At 42.8% G+C, this 14,745-nt stretch overlaps 3 protein-coding genes and 1 long non-coding RNA gene across 8 annotated transcripts; 3 read left to right on the top strand and 1 right to left on the bottom strand.

Annotated features, from left to right (window-relative positions):
- Positions 1 to 1,472: 1,472 nt before the first annotated feature.
- Positions 1,473 to 2,424, top strand: LOC130138559 (uncharacterized). The gene is made up of 2 exons (XR_008816909.1): positions 1,473 to 1,910; positions 2,275 to 2,424. It is a non-coding gene; the product is annotated as an uncharacterized LOC130138559 (long non-coding RNA).
- Positions 2,425 to 4,350: 1,926 nt separating this feature from the next.
- LOC130138558 (non-specific lipid-transfer protein 2B-like) lies at positions 4,351 to 5,541 on the top strand. Its single transcript, XM_056312859.1, has 2 exons — positions 4,351 to 4,763; positions 5,393 to 5,541. Exons 1-2 carry the CDS (start codon positions 4,405 to 4,407, stop codon positions 5,400 to 5,402), a joined length of 369 nt encoding a protein of 122 aa, XP_056168834.1. The 5' UTR covers positions 4,351 to 4,404; the 3' UTR covers positions 5,403 to 5,541.
- Positions 5,542 to 5,651: 110 nt separating this feature from the next.
- LOC115677096 (uncharacterized) lies at positions 5,652 to 10,421 on the bottom strand. Of its 5 annotated transcripts, none has more exons than XM_056312854.1 (8): positions 10,139 to 10,421; positions 9,299 to 10,012; positions 8,709 to 8,815; positions 8,513 to 8,589; positions 7,840 to 7,912; positions 7,249 to 7,339; positions 7,125 to 7,178; positions 5,652 to 6,467 (listed from the first exon to the last, which is right to left on the bottom strand). In XM_056312854.1, exons 1-8 carry the CDS (start codon positions 10,214 to 10,216, stop codon positions 5,850 to 5,852), a joined length of 1,812 nt encoding a protein of 603 aa, XP_056168829.1. In that variant the 5' UTR covers positions 10,217 to 10,421; the 3' UTR covers positions 5,652 to 5,849. The 5 variants fall into 5 exon arrangements, with proteins under 5 accessions (XP_056168829.1, XP_056168832.1, XP_056168831.1 ...); XM_056312857.1 differs by having other exon boundaries at positions 9,299 to 10,009; XM_056312856.1 differs by having other exon boundaries at positions 7,125 to 7,175; positions 10,139 to 10,420.
- A 1,455-nt stretch (positions 10,422 to 11,876) lies between these two features.
- On the top strand, positions 11,877 to 13,889 carry LOC115677174 (uncharacterized). Its single transcript, XM_030600312.2, has 4 exons — positions 11,877 to 12,160; positions 12,450 to 12,543; positions 12,652 to 12,756; positions 13,409 to 13,889. Exons 1-4 carry the CDS (start codon positions 11,919 to 11,921, stop codon positions 13,676 to 13,678), a joined length of 711 nt encoding a protein of 236 aa, XP_030456172.1. The 5' UTR covers positions 11,877 to 11,918; the 3' UTR covers positions 13,679 to 13,889.
- Positions 13,890 to 14,745: the final 856 nt, after the last annotated feature.

Here is a 14,745-nt window from a genome sequence, read left to right as displayed (position 1 = left end):
GGTATCTTGACATTAGTGGGAACAAGTTCACAGGAATGCTCTTGCAGAACATGTGCTGTAGTCCTGAACTTGCATTTGTGAACATCTCTTACAACCTCTGGACAGGAGACTTGCCAACTTGCCTCAAATCTGAGTTTAAGGTTGTTCTTTATTCCACGAACTGCCCGAAAAATGATGATCAGGAGCAACGCCCGTTGGTTTCCCGCCACAATGAGGCTCTGGCGGTTGATGTTTTCTGAGTTTAAGGTTGTGTCCCTTTAGCCGATCGAGCACACTCCTTCGTAACTGTCTTCGTTTTCATTATTAGGAATTGGAACTCGTTCGAGCACAATTTTCTCTCATAATCTTCTCGCCTTTGATTTTTTTCTCTTTTCCGTGCTTGTATGGATAACTCATTCGAAGCACCAAATTAGGATGTCCAATGGCTTCAATTGGAAGTGGTTGGAAGAGAAGCGTGTCATCTTGCAACTCTATCAACGAAGTTCGTCGGAAGACAATCTAGGGCTTTTCGTGCTTTGAGGGAGACAGAGAATGAGCCCAAACTGTTTTCAAATTAGGTCTTCGAAGAAACAAAGAGAGTTATGGATTTCCACGTGGAGTTACCATGTCAACTAAGTTATTATCATGTGTCATTCAACGTAGTAATTGCACTGTAAAATTTAACTAAAACTAATGATGGTAAATGTGTCACGCGTGTACTAGTTTGGGGTTTTTGGCAACCCAAAAATTAATTCAGGGTAAATTTATCACAGGTGTACCAGTTTGGGATTTTTGGTGATTCTAAAATTAGTTCGAGGTAAATTTATCACAATTGTACTAGTTTAGAGTTTTTCATAGTATTAACCCACTAAAAAAAGACATGGAAAATAAGCAAATAAAAGTTGAGTATGCGAGAGAGTTGAAGTAATATAATTTTCAGAATTGGAGGTGAATGGTCATTTTTTCTTTCTCTTTCTAGGTTCAGCATGCATTGACTAATCTAGCTCATTGATGTTGCTGTAGCTCGTTTATATTTCTTGTCGAACCTACAAGAATACTGAGCTCATTTGCTGTTTGAGATTTTGATCGTGCAATAATCATGAATTTATTGATTGGGGTTATCTTGATTTATGCATTTGCCTTTAGTAGTGGATCGCGAGAGATTCTTACTATTTTCGTTAAAGCAATTTCATATTCATTTACACTAATATGCCGTTTATACCAAACAATGAACATGATAGGATATGAAGATATCCAACTTTATTATTTCGATTCACCAAGCAAAATTCCTGAATTGTGTATCTTATCGCATGTAGTCATATTCTAGTTAGAAATCGAGACGACCAAACGCATTCTAATAGATTTACAAATTATGGAAACAAAGAACCCAAAGCAATCAAGGTATATTGATTCCTATATGTCCACCTGATCCTCTCGACAACATTTACTCCTCTTGGCAATTGGCTCCAGCTCTCTTTGCATTTTCTTCCCCTATATATTGAGCACAACAATGCCCTTGCTTCAACCTGAATTATAGAACCAACAGAACCCCCAAGAGAAAACAGAGAGAAAATGGGAAGCAAAACGTCGATTCGCCAATTGGCTCCTAAAGTTGTGTTCTTCTTGATCATCATGTTCATGAGTTCGATCCCAGTGAACTCAATAACATGTCAGGATGCCTTGCCACCTTTACTTCCATGTTTATCATTTGCTACGGGCGCAGTTCCGCCTCCACCGAGTGCCAACTGTTGTTCGGGTGCGCAAACCTTGGCGAGCAAGGTGACTACCACCGAAGATCGCCGGACTCTGTGCAAATGTTACCAGAGCATTCCGCCTTCCATAGGGATCAAGCCTGACAGAATCCAAGCGATCCCTCAGTATTGCAAGGTTAACGTCACCATCCCAACAGACCCTCACGCTGATTGCAACAGGTGAAACCTCTTTTATCTCTATATGGTAACTCTTGACTGCCTCCATCAATTTCAAATAGGGAAATTCGATTGTGCAGAGACACTCGGCCGACATAGATTCATGTTATCTAGCCGCTAGTTTTCTCTATGTGAGACGATATATGATATGATCAGACTACTGAGCATTTTCAGAGAAGCCGGGTCATCAGTAGTAGAATGCGTGTTTTCCATAAAAGTCATAGTAGTGGCTTCATGCTCGTCCATTCTTTAGTTATGAAATAACTTCAATTCATTATGTATATGAACTGTGATCTTGGTATGATAATCGATCAAGTGATGCTTGCATAGATTCTCATTTTTCCTTTCTTTGGTTCTGTGATGGAAGCATTCCGTGAAGGACGAAATCTTCAGATGGGTCCTGATTTTCAAGTCCGGACGTTTGAGGAGACACAGAGTTTGACACATTGCCGCTGTCTTTACATTTTCATGTAACAATCGAATAAGCAATGTCAATAAAGAGTTCGTAACTTTCTTACTTCTTTCGGCGTTGTATTTCGTTTCCGATGTTTAATCTGCTACCTCATACGGCAAATTTCATCAGAGGACTTCTCCTTGCTAAAGGGACACAAACCAGATGTCAGACCGGACACTTTAGTTCGAAACGCACGCTGTTCGGGCGAGCAACATTGAGATGATTTCTTTGCAATATGCATCAGTGAAATCGTTAAAACGAGAAGCTTATAAAACAAAAACAATACATATTCCAACTTATACGATTTAAATACAAACCCCGCTATCTAAGCTTAGTCTATTAGAGACAATTTGAATTAATCTACGCCTTTGTTAGATGTTGATTATTCGTATCACTCAAGATTGCACGCACATTGCACGTATGTCTCTCTTTGATTGTACACATCTTGATTGAGATATTATTTTACAATAATTGTCTAATAAAGCCTATAAATAAGCTGATAATATTTCGATGATAGTGCGATAATATTTCTCAATATCAACTCAGCTTGCTGCGCCAAATTCGGACACAAATTTTGATTGAGTATGCCAAGGCTGCGAATGACAATCATTCTGTTTCAGAAATCAATTTCTGGCAAGAAATTGACTTTTCTATTTCTGTTTCTAGAGGAGTTTCTGAGCAAAAAAATACGTTCGATAACGACACAAAATTTCTGTTCCAAAAATAGAAATTTGTTTGATAACGACATAAAATTTCTTCCTCTCAAATGACCGGTGAGTGGACGGTGGCGGGAGGCGGCGGTGGGAGGAGGGCTGCCGACGGCAGGAGACGGTGGCCGGTGGTTGGCGGGTAGCAGCTCACGGTGGCCGGCGATGGGAGGTGGGCGACGGCCGGAGGAGGGCGGCCGGAGGCGGGAGCGGTGGCCGGTTGGACGGCGGCCGGTGGCCCACAGTAGCTGGCGGTGGGAGGTGGGCGGCGGGCTGCAGCGGGAGGAGGGAGATCGGCGGCGGGAGACGGTGGTCGGCAGTGGGAGGCGGGTGGCAGAGGGAGGAGGGCAGCCGGTGGCGGGAGACAGTGGCCGGTGGACGGCGGGTGGCGGCCCATGGTGGCCGGCGGTGGGATGCGTGCGACAGGAGACGATGGCCAGCGGTGGGAGGCAAGCGACAGGGGGATTCGGGCGGCGGTGGGAGGAGGGCGGCCGGCGGCGGCGGGAGGAGGGCGGCCGGCGGTGGTGGGAGGTGTGCGGCGGCCGTCGGCGGGTGGCAACAGGCAGCGGTCGCCAGCAAGTGAGTGGCGGATGGGCGACCGACTAGTAGCGAGGGCGAACGATGAGAAAAATTTTAACTTCTCATTTCTGTTCCAGAAATAGATAAGCAAAAAATTTTAACTTCTAATTTTTGTTTCAAATCTATTTCTGGAACAAATTTTTGTTCCAGAAATAGAAATTAAAATTGCGTTACCAAACGGATTTCTATTCCAAACCTATTTCTGAAACAAAAATAGAAAAACAGAATGATTATCATTCGCAGCCCAAATTTCCCGTTATTTGCATATCTTATCAAGTCCAAAGCTTTCCTTTCATTAGCTTCCCGAATTCATAAAATATCATTTTTCTCAATCCTCAATAGTGATTCTGAACGATCCAATCCTGTGGACTTTCTTTTTCCTTTCAAGGAAGATATGAGCATTTGTATCTGGATAAAGTGTCAAAGATTATTACTTTCTTGGCCTTTTGGCTAAGAACAAAGTGGACCAAGCATGGAAACAACCCAACATGTCCTATTGATGAGTGTATCAAACAAGCCATCACAAAGATTTACAAGTTATGGAAACAAATCCTCTCGACAACTACCAAGTTATATTGATTTTTTTTTTTTTGGCCAGAAAGTTATATTGATTACTATAACAGAAAAAATTGTTAATTTGTAGTTGGCTCCAGCTTTCTTTTGCACTTTTTTCCCTATGTATATAGCGCACAACAATGCCCTTCCTTCAACACTAATTACAGAACCAACAGAACCCCTGAGAGAAAACAGAGAGAAAATGGGAAGCGAAAGGTCGAATCGCAGATTGGCTCCTAAAGTTCTGTTCTTCTTGGTCATCATGTTCTTGAGTTCGAACCCAGTGAGCTCACTAACATGTCAGGAGGTCCTGAAAGTTGTGTTTCCCTGTTTATCATTTGCTTTGGGCACGATTCCGCCTCCGCCGAGTGCCGAGTGTTGTTCGGGTGCGCAAACCTTGGCGAGCATGGTGACTACCACCGAAGATCGCAGGACCCTGTGCCACTGTTACCAGAACATCCCGCCTGGAATAGGGATCAAGCCCGAGAGAGTCCAAGAGGTCCCTCAGTATTGCAAGGTTAATGTGACCATCCCAACAGACCCTAATGTTGATTGCAACAGGTGAAACCTCTTTATCTCTCTATATGGTAACTCTTGATTGCCTCTTTCACGTTACCTAGCCACAAGTTTTCTCTATATGAAACGACAAGATATGATATCCCAAGATTTGTCTGCACAAAATTCCATGTTTGTGCAGCATCTCCTTCGTGCCCATATGGAATGATCTAACTCTGAAATTTACTCCATTGAAGCAACAAACAACTCCTATACTTCAATTGTCATTTGACAATAGGACCGTCTATCTTGTCCTCATTTCTAGCATGGATTAATTTGGTAAATGAGACAGAATGCTCTCTTAGCTAATCGTATCGTTTTTTTGAAGAATAAGAACCGGAACAGATTCGATGCCCTGTTCTAGACAAAGTTGTCCTTTGGCAAACTCTAGGGAGCGAAATGAGGCTTATGATTGTATGTGCCTGCTCGACTACCGAGCATTTTCGGAGAAGCCTATATAATATATGATGACTGTGTCGTGTGTATGGTATGCTGTGGTTTGATGCTTGTCCATTCTTTTGTTATGGAAGAACTTCATTTCATGGTGTATATGGGCTGTATCCTTGGTATGATAATCGATCGATTGATGCTTGGATATACTCTCATTTTTCCTTTCTTTGGTTCTTTGATGGTAGCATTCCGTGAAGGAGGAAATCTTCATATGGGTCCTGATTTTCAAGTCAAGACGTTTGCGGAGAGCAGATTTTTACACATCGCCAATGTCTTTACATTTTCGTGTGACAATCAAATAAGCAATGTGAACGAAGAGTCCGCAATTTTCTTACTCTTTTTGGCGTTATATTTCATTTCTGATAATTAATCTGCTAACTCATAGAGCAAATTTTATCAGCGGACTACTCCTTACTAAAGGGACACCGACCAGATATTGGGCACTTTAGTTCGAAACGAGCAACGTCGAGATGATTTCTTGGCAATATGCATCGGTGAAATTGTTAAAACAAGAAGCTTATAAAACAAAAACAATACACATTCCAACTCATACGATTTAAATACAAACCCCGCAATCTTACTGTATGCATAGAAGAGAACACGTTTTTTTTTTTTGGGTCGGGCGAAGAGAAGAGAACACGTTTAGTCAATGATTTCTCCCTCTTCTTTATCTGGTAAACCATCTCTCTTCCCATGAAAACTTTTTTCAACATGAGAATGATGAACATCTTCATTCTCATCATCGGTGGATTCATCACCTCCGCCATCAGAATTTCCAGCATGACAATCTTGACAGGCTCCATTGCCTTCGGTTGGGAAAATTTGAGACTTATCTTCTAGCACTTCACTCCCGCACCCGTTCTCATTAACCACTACCTTCGGAAATTTCAGAGATTGCTCAGGCCAATGCTTAAAGAAGGAGTTTGTTACCATAAAATGGAAAACCTGAAACAGGCGGCTGTTGTCTCTCCTTATATCTTTATGTAAGAGCTTCTGCAGGAGTGTTGTCCTGTTCTTGTTTAAAGAAGGGGGATCTGTTGAACTTGTGGCCTCCAATCTCTGCTTCTTGTTGAACCGGTCCCTTCTATTATGGTGTCCTCTTTTGTCACGATTCTTTTGAAACCTATCCTTCTTATTCCATGGCCTACTGTTCTCTTCCGGTGACTCATCTTTCTTCCGCGTGTCCGACAGGTAGTGCGATGGTATTTCAGCAATTTCAACTCCCAATTCAGCTTGCTGCACCAATATCTTCTTGAGTTGCTGCAAACGAAACATGAAAGTACTCAAATGTCTCAATATAAGTTCAGAAGGTAATAATGATGAACTAAATTCATATGAGGATTTAGGTAACATGGATATGCATCAGACGTATAGAAAGGAAACTTTTTTTGAGATAAAAGGCATGGTACGATCAGTTTAGAAATCAACAAATATCACCTGTATATGCTCATACATATTAGGGTGCGGTAAGATCTTTATGCAGATCTTCCTCAAAACTTCAACATCCCTAAATACTTCCCATGCAAAATCTGGAATAGCTAGGGGGTTCCGTGTAACATTTAGATGTGAGATCCACCAAGAGGAAGCAAACTTCGACAAGAAAATGTGTCCATTTGGAAGTTTCTCCAGATTCAGTATACTGTCTTATGGCTTACCTAGATAGTTTTTTTACGTGCTTAACACCTCCACATAAATCAACGTGCAGCAAAGAACATGCCCCCCCAATCGGTTCCAGCAAAAATTTACCAGGCAACAAGGTAAAACACAGTACTCAAAATGTTCAAAAGAAATGGAAAAGAACTAAGAAATTTTCAAAATGCTTTTATTAAATGTTGATCCATTAATAGCTACATAAACTTACAAATTGTAAGGTCACAACGCCCAAGCTCATGTACCAACAACAAAAAAAAGCCATACCTCCTGCCGAATTTTGATATCCAATTCGTTTTTTCTGGAATCTGTCAGTTTCTGCTAGAGGTAAAGTCAACCGTCAGGAGAGTTGTCAAATAGAAGCATGAGCATACTTTAAACTCAAACTAACCTTCTCCATTTTGGCTTTTGAAGGGTAGTTCCTCCTCCGCTCTTCACACCACTGCTGGATTTCTTGTTCTGTATAGGTTATTGAAAGAGCTCTGCCATATAATGTAACAAGCACATCCATATGGTCATAACAGTGAAAAGGCAGAGATAAACAAATCAAACAGAATCTAGATTAACAGGAAGAAAATAAAATCAATGATCTTATGAGTAACAAATAGATTATTAGCATGTACAGCTGGCGCTTTTTCCATCATCATCACACATCATCAGCATGTAAAGCTGACCGACATTTTATTTGTAAGGCAAGATAATTCAGCAGAAAAGAATGGCAATTCCCTGCTACCTGTCATATGCGTGAGAGATCCCTAAAAAGACAGTAAGCAAGAACATGGCAAAGCTAACCATTCCGCCCATTAAAAAATGGAACCAATCTGATGTGAGCATTCAACGATTACCAGAATATGCAATCATAAAATGCATAGATAGTAAAATAGGAATATTTAGTATCAGTCTAAGGTCCGTAATGTGTGAGAGCCATGTAATCACAGAGGCGCTATATTAGAGCCAAGACATCAGTACACTTTTAAAGTACCTCTTCTGTTCCTTAGGTGGATTCGCTGGGTGAAGTTGTCCAAACTTTCCCTCCATATGGCTGCTTATCCCTGCTTTAGGTTTAAGAAGCAACAATGTTAATGCCTGCTGGTGCAGCAGTTCAACATTTGACATCACATTTTGCTTTTTCGCATTGAAAACATTAGCAAACTGCTGTAAGGGATTTCAGTTTAATTTCTTGAAAAACAGAGGAAAGACACAGTAAATCTATAACTGTCGTGATGTTCAGCCATGAAGCTATGCTTGAGACAAACTTGAGTTAACCTCTTTGTCAAGAAACCATAGGAAAAAAGGCCAGAGAGCAGACGTACTTCTTCTTCTGATTCACTATACAAAAAACTTTTCAAACACAATGCACCGTTGGAAAAGGACAGTTCAAAATAATTATACCTTACAATTATTCAAATTCGTTTTTAGAACAAAATACAGAAAATAATTGCACGTGACGTTAAGAATTCTTCTGGATGATTCTAAATCCTACAACATGTCAAATCCATCATTGAGAAATATTGCAGGCCATGAATAGAGAGAATAACAGAAGCTGCAATGTCAATAAAGCATTTCCGATCGCATCACATTTCTGTCACATAAACTATTACTTAAGCTATGAAAGTGGAAGCAAATAATCAGCATTAAAATGTGGAAACACAAACCTTTGCCTCTATGTCCATTAGCAAACTCAAATTTCCTCTTCCTATCGTTCATGTCATGGAATTGAGGCCTATGAGATCTGCAGCAAAATCAGCTAATTCACGGGGGCTAGCCCAAAAACTCATGAAACACATGAATCATATCTCTTCAGTTCACATCCTCAAGAAAGGTGAAAATATATGGTACAGAAACACAGACCCCCTTTGAGAAGCCATCCGGCCTGTCTTCCGACCAAAGTCCTTTCTTGGAGAATTTCTAAAGTTTGGATTTGAAGTCTTGATGCCAACTCTATAATTGGGATTTTCCTGCAATCATCAACCATCAACGCAATTAAAAACAAAACATTGCTAAATAAGTACACAAAAGAATCATTTCAGACAATTGACAAAAGGGCACCAGACATTTGCATGGGAAAAACACATTGTAGGAAAATCACAAGAGTTAGAATATCCGCAGACATATGCCTGCGCAACCAAACATCGACAGCCAAGGATCAGCAGCAAACAATGAAACATAAGGTATCTGGTCAAATAGACATCCAGATGACCCGGGCATTGGACTGCTGTTGGTACACAATGCAGAAAAACAGACAAAAGATGCAAAGATAAAATGTGCAAATGCTAAAAAGGCCTCAGATAGTCCTAGTCTTTGAGTTTAAGGACTTTGTCAACTTTGGTTGACACAAATGATATATCAAGCTTAATTAATTTCATACCAAAAGCATTTCCTTATCATCTAACAAGAAGGTACAAATCTTCAAATAATCAACCCTAGGCAAATGAAGCCACCTGTTGTCCACGGCATACAGGACCTGGCAAGTTCGGAGACCTCTCTGAATGATTTGGATGAACATTATCTGGCATGAGATGGCTTTGCGGCTGTTGCTGACTTGCAGTGGACAATGATCTCAATACATTTGGACCCATGACAGGAGATCTTACGTTTTGCTGATTTTGATTAAGCTGGTGATCACAACCACCTTGTGTATCGGCCAAAGAGAAAGGATTTTGGGGACGTAAGGCCCGAGCTCCTTGATTGGAACCCGGGAAACCATTAAAAGAAGGAAGCTGAGAAGGATTTAACTGTTGCGCGATCGAAAGTTGATTAACATTCGCCATCACATTTGGCAAACATAGGAGCAAATTCTGCAAACCCATGTTTTGATTGAGTTGTTGAGGCAAGTTCTGCGCAAGCATCTGCCCAGGCAGCTGAGACAGATTCACTTGGTTCACATTCGGCGCCATATTCCGAAACTGGCCGAGTTGTTGCGTAGCAATCTGATGATTTTGCAAAGGCAGCAGTTGATTAGGCCCGTTCACGATACCGGAAGCTGCCAAACCAGGCAGAATCATGCTCACAGCTTGCCCATTGTTCATGTAATTCATGAGACCATAACCGGGAATGGAAGACTGAGGAAGAATCCCCATGTGAGACTGAAGCTGCACGGGGGTCGGCAACACATTACAAGGGTTACCGGCAAAAGGGTTCGGCGAAACGACCTGCTACACAATTCAACCAACCAAAGCCACCAGGAAATCAGCTATGATCCTATGTGATCACACAATGCCTGCGCGCCTCCATGCCTTGCGCGCATGAGCTTTGAAAGAAAGGGAAGAAAGAGCAAGTACCTGCTGGGGCACAGCGCCGTTGCTCTGGACTCGGTTGCCCAGATGAGACTGAGACAGCGGATTAAAGCTTGGAAACATCTCTCTCTCTTACTGGCAAGGCGCTCAAAAAGGACGAAAGATCAGAGATAAAACCTTTCCCAGAAAATTCCGAATCGCATCAGGGACGGAGCTCGTCGATCAAATTCGCCTTCCTCCTCCCGTGACAACAAGATGATGAATTTTTAGGGCTTAAGACCGAGAGACGAGCGGAGATTGAGCTTCTCTTTCAGGGTTTTTAGCAAAGAAAGAAGTGATGTGAGGTAAAAGGGTTTTTACCTCGTGCATGTTTGGTTCAGCTTTTGGAGAATGCATTTGGTGCAAAGGCATGTGAGGTAAAAGGGTTTTTTAAAAAGCAAATAATGTTTAATAATGTGTACTTTAAAATCACATTTGAAAGTAACTTTGATCTAAATATCGTTTGGTAAAAATTATTTGTAAAAGACTTTTACTGATATTTAAAAATAAAAAAAAACTAGCCAACCAACCACCACCGCCGGCCAGATCTGATCACCGGCCAACCGCCGACGGCCATATCTGGTTGCCGCCCAGCCTCGCCTAACCTCAGGCGAGGCTGCCTGAGGTCCGGCGACCTCAAGCGGTGTCGCGTGACCTCGGCGGCCCTTGCTTGGGGTCGCGCGACCTCAGGCGGTGGTCGCCTGAGGGTCACGCGACCCCTAGGCAGCGGTTGCCGGTGCCGGACCAGCTGCTTAGGAAGAGGATGAACAGTAGCGATAAACAGTACCCGGTTGCATTCTGAAAATGCAACTTCCCAAGGCTCCTCGTGGATTCTATTCAGCCAAAGGCCCTTGGAGAGCTTTGGAGATGCAATTGCAGGCTGTTTGGTTCAACTTTGAAAATGCTATTTGGGTGAATGCAAATTCCTTTGGGTGAAAGCACATTGGGGAAATGCAAATGGTGTTTGGTAAAAGAAATTTGTAAAGCTACTTTGGCCAAAATATAGTATTTGGTGAATTTTTTTTGCAAATGGACTTTGAGAATTATCTTATTTATTAAAAAAAAAAAAACTAACCTACCCATCACCAGAGCTGGCCGCCGGCGATGGTCTATGACCGCCGGCGAGATAGATCTGGCGCCGGCGGCTGTCGCCCAAGGTCGGGCGACCCCCGGCGAGCCAGATCTGCCATCGTCGGCGGTCGCCCGAGGCCAGGCGACCCTCGGCGGGGGTCGCGCGACCAGGCGGCGACGGCCGCCTAGAGTCGCTTGACCCGGGCTGTCACCGCCTGGAGTTGCGCGACCCAAGCGGCGACGGCCTGGGTCGAGCGACCCCAGCAACGGCATCGCCTGGGCGGTCGCCCAATCCCAGGCGACCTCGCCGGCCCTTCTCCCTCGCCGGCCACCCTCGCCGGCCGTCCTCGCCGACTGCCTGGTGAAGAAGATGAACAACTTCAAATCAAAAAAAAAAAAAAAAAAAAGACGTGAACAGTAGTATTCGTGAAATGTTGAAAGCCCAAGGCTGATCCGGATCAGCGTTAGGCATTCAGCGTTTGGAATGCTAGCATTGGCCAAATGCTAGCATGAAAGCTGAACCAAACACCCCCTTTAAACTCCCAAAGCAGCTTTCAAATACTGAACCAAACATGCCCGAAGAAGAAGCAGCAGCTCCAACTGGACATGGGCCTAGGCCTGAAGATAAAAGACCGGCCTTGAAAGCCAATGGGCCTTCTGCAGTTGAGAGGCAAAGCCGACTTGGAACGGTACAGCGCCTATCGTGCTTCCTTTCATGGTTACTGCATCTTCTTCACCATCGTCTTCGCGATCGGGGAGAGAAATCGATAGCGGGAGCGCCGGAGAACGAATGGAAGATTTCGAGAAGAAGGTGTCCATAACAGACCCAATGGACTCTGAACCCGAGACCACCACCCCCGCCGCCGCCGCCGCCGCTTCCTCTCAAGTCCTCCACTTGCTCCGCCGATTCCTCGCCGTGCAGCAGCGCAGAGCCGAAGCTTATGCCAAACTCAAAAGGTACTCCCTCTCCCTCTCTCCCTCTCTCTCTTCTCTCGTTGTCCTTCTCATTTGGCTCTGCGAGGGGCTGAGGAACCTAGGCGCGATTTCGATTTCGATTTCGATATCGATTGCTGCGGATTTGTGCGTTTATCTCGGATTGAATGATGGGTTCGATTGATGTTTTGCTGTGGAAGTGGAAATGCCGAAACTTGATGTTCATTTTCTTCCTTGTCTGGTCGCACGAGCAATTTCTCCAGCCATTTTGATTCAGCTTCGTGTGAATCTTTTTCTCTCTTTTGAGATGCAGAGGTTTCGCGGAGTACCTGGTTTCGGGCGGGGAGGTGGCGTACCAACAACTATGCGGCGAGATCACCGCGGAGTTCAACGATTGCTCTAAACAAGTCAGGGTTCATGATAGCTTTTCGAGCGAGTAGTATAAGAAATGATCTTTTTTTTTTTTGTGGCAGTTCATGTAGCCATGAGGTTTTCGTTTTTTCGTGATGGTGCAGGTTATCGAAATGGAGTCCTTATTCATGGCTCCAGATCACTGCCGGGTCGATTTAGCTCAGATGCTGAGGGTGGTCCAAGCGCAGGAAAAGCAGAAATTGCATCTGGTACGGTCGTCTATGTATTCGTTTGCGATGCTTTCTCTTGTTCCTAAGGAAAGTCTGCGTCTTTAATGAGGGGATACTTTCCATGTCTCGGTGTCCTGCGTGTTCTTTTGGATGACAGAAGCATGGCAAGTAATCTGTTCTAGAGTGGCACATTCTAAAGCAGGGGTTTACATAGATAAGCCGATCGTAATTGAGAGAGAAGTGAGACTGTAGTGGTAGGTTAATAGCAAGATCATTGACTGAACAATGAGATGGGGTGCTATAATACTGCATGATTATTTAGGAAGACACACTGCTTGAGGCGGCATTTGGCATGTTGGGCGGTGAGCCAGAGTAGACTAGCAATTTCTGTTACTCTCTGTATTGGTTTCAGTGCTTAAATTGAAGATGATAAATTGGCCTTGTCTATGCTATCCTTTAAAGAGAGAAGAGGGGGGAAGCTAAGTATCATTACTATAGCAAAAGAAACTTTAAGCACTAAAACATTGTTAATATTATTTTCTCACCCTATTCTTACATCCTAGTGGATCGATCTGGTTTTTTTTACCTCTTTGTGATACTCTTTTTCTACCCCCTGTAAATTCCGTGGTGTAATAGTTGCCTTTCTGGATTTTGCCTCCATTGACCTTATTTCTGTTATTGAAATTTGAAGACTGCTACCATTCAAGTGCTTAAGAAAGCTGGTCGCCCTTCAGAACGTCTTGTAAGCCATGAGAACTGCACATTCAAGAAGCCAATGCAACATGAATGCATGCATCTTCATGAGATAACGGAGGCTGAAGGAACAGAAGAGGCTGAGGCAGATGCCGAGTATGAAAATGCTCTTAATGAAGCCATCAGAGGCGTGCAGGATGCTGTGACAACCATAAACGAACATCTGGAAGAAGTCAGGTATGAAATTGAGGCACTAGAAGCCCAGTAAGTTGGCGAATTTAGCTACCTACATGTGGCATTGCGAGCAAGACTACTATATACTTTTTAATGGTGTATAGTTAATGCTTTTGCGCGGGAATGTAGCTGCTTCACTGACTCCATGTACATCCACAAGTACTCTCTTTTTGCCTTTTTTCTCTATGGATAACTTTGTATCTAATTATCCAAGAGGTGTAATGACAAAGGGGTTTTTTGGCTAATTGGTCAACTTCTTTTAGGGGTATAAAGATGAAGCTTTATTGAATCTCTGATAATATATGTTGCACCAAAAAGATTATTAGACTCTCATCCTCTTTCCTGGCTCTTTTTTTTATCCCTCCTATGTTTTCTGGTTCTAGCTGTCTTCTTTTTTCGCCCTTTTTTGGCTTAAATCTGGTTCTAGCTCATTAGTGGTAATGTTGGGTAAGGTAGTGTTCTGCCTGCTAAAACTCAAGCAAGAGGTTTGATTCACTCTTCTCCATGTCCAATCTGGTTCTCTTCTAGCTAAAGAGAAGTGAGGTGTAAGTGTACTCTTCCTGGGTTGCATGCAGCTTTTCAGAGTCTTTTCTACACGAGCAAAACGTTGATATTGCAAGTATTGACGTTGTTGATTGGAACTAGAGATTGTAAAATCGGCTACTCAGGCCGAGCTGTTGATTACTCCTTTGCTCAACTGATCAATATGGTTTTCCATAGATGCAGTGAATAAAAAGGTGTCCATCACTCTTAATCTCGAGTAAAAGGAAAATCAACAAGAAACAGAGTCTTTAGAGAAGTCCACCATGTGGACTCTCCTAGGTGTTACATGTGCAATGTCTTGTTTTCCAACTAATCCAAGGGCAGGAGGTTTTACAGAAAAGCACTAATTTCACGCACTTAATGAAAAGTGAAGGTGGCACACTTTATGCATCATCTCTTATTCTAAGAATGACTTGATCATTTTAACTAAAATTTACTTAAATTGCAAGATTCATATTTTAATAATCGGTAGCTCAGTTAATTTCCCATGGTTATGAAGCTAACTCTTGGATGATTGTTATAGTTTATGAAATAGAAGGGTCATTTCGTCCACGAATT

The sequence above is a fragment of the Syzygium oleosum genome, unplaced genomic scaffold (assembly GCF_021117445.2).
Source record: "Syzygium oleosum isolate NSW1041296 unplaced genomic scaffold, Sole_v2.1 Sole_v2.07, whole genome shotgun sequence".
Classification (NCBI taxonomy): Eukaryota; Viridiplantae; Streptophyta; class Magnoliopsida; order Myrtales; family Myrtaceae; genus Syzygium; species Syzygium oleosum.
The sequence above is the reverse complement of the archived record's forward strand: the minus strand, read 5'-3'. Positions and strand labels throughout refer to the sequence as shown.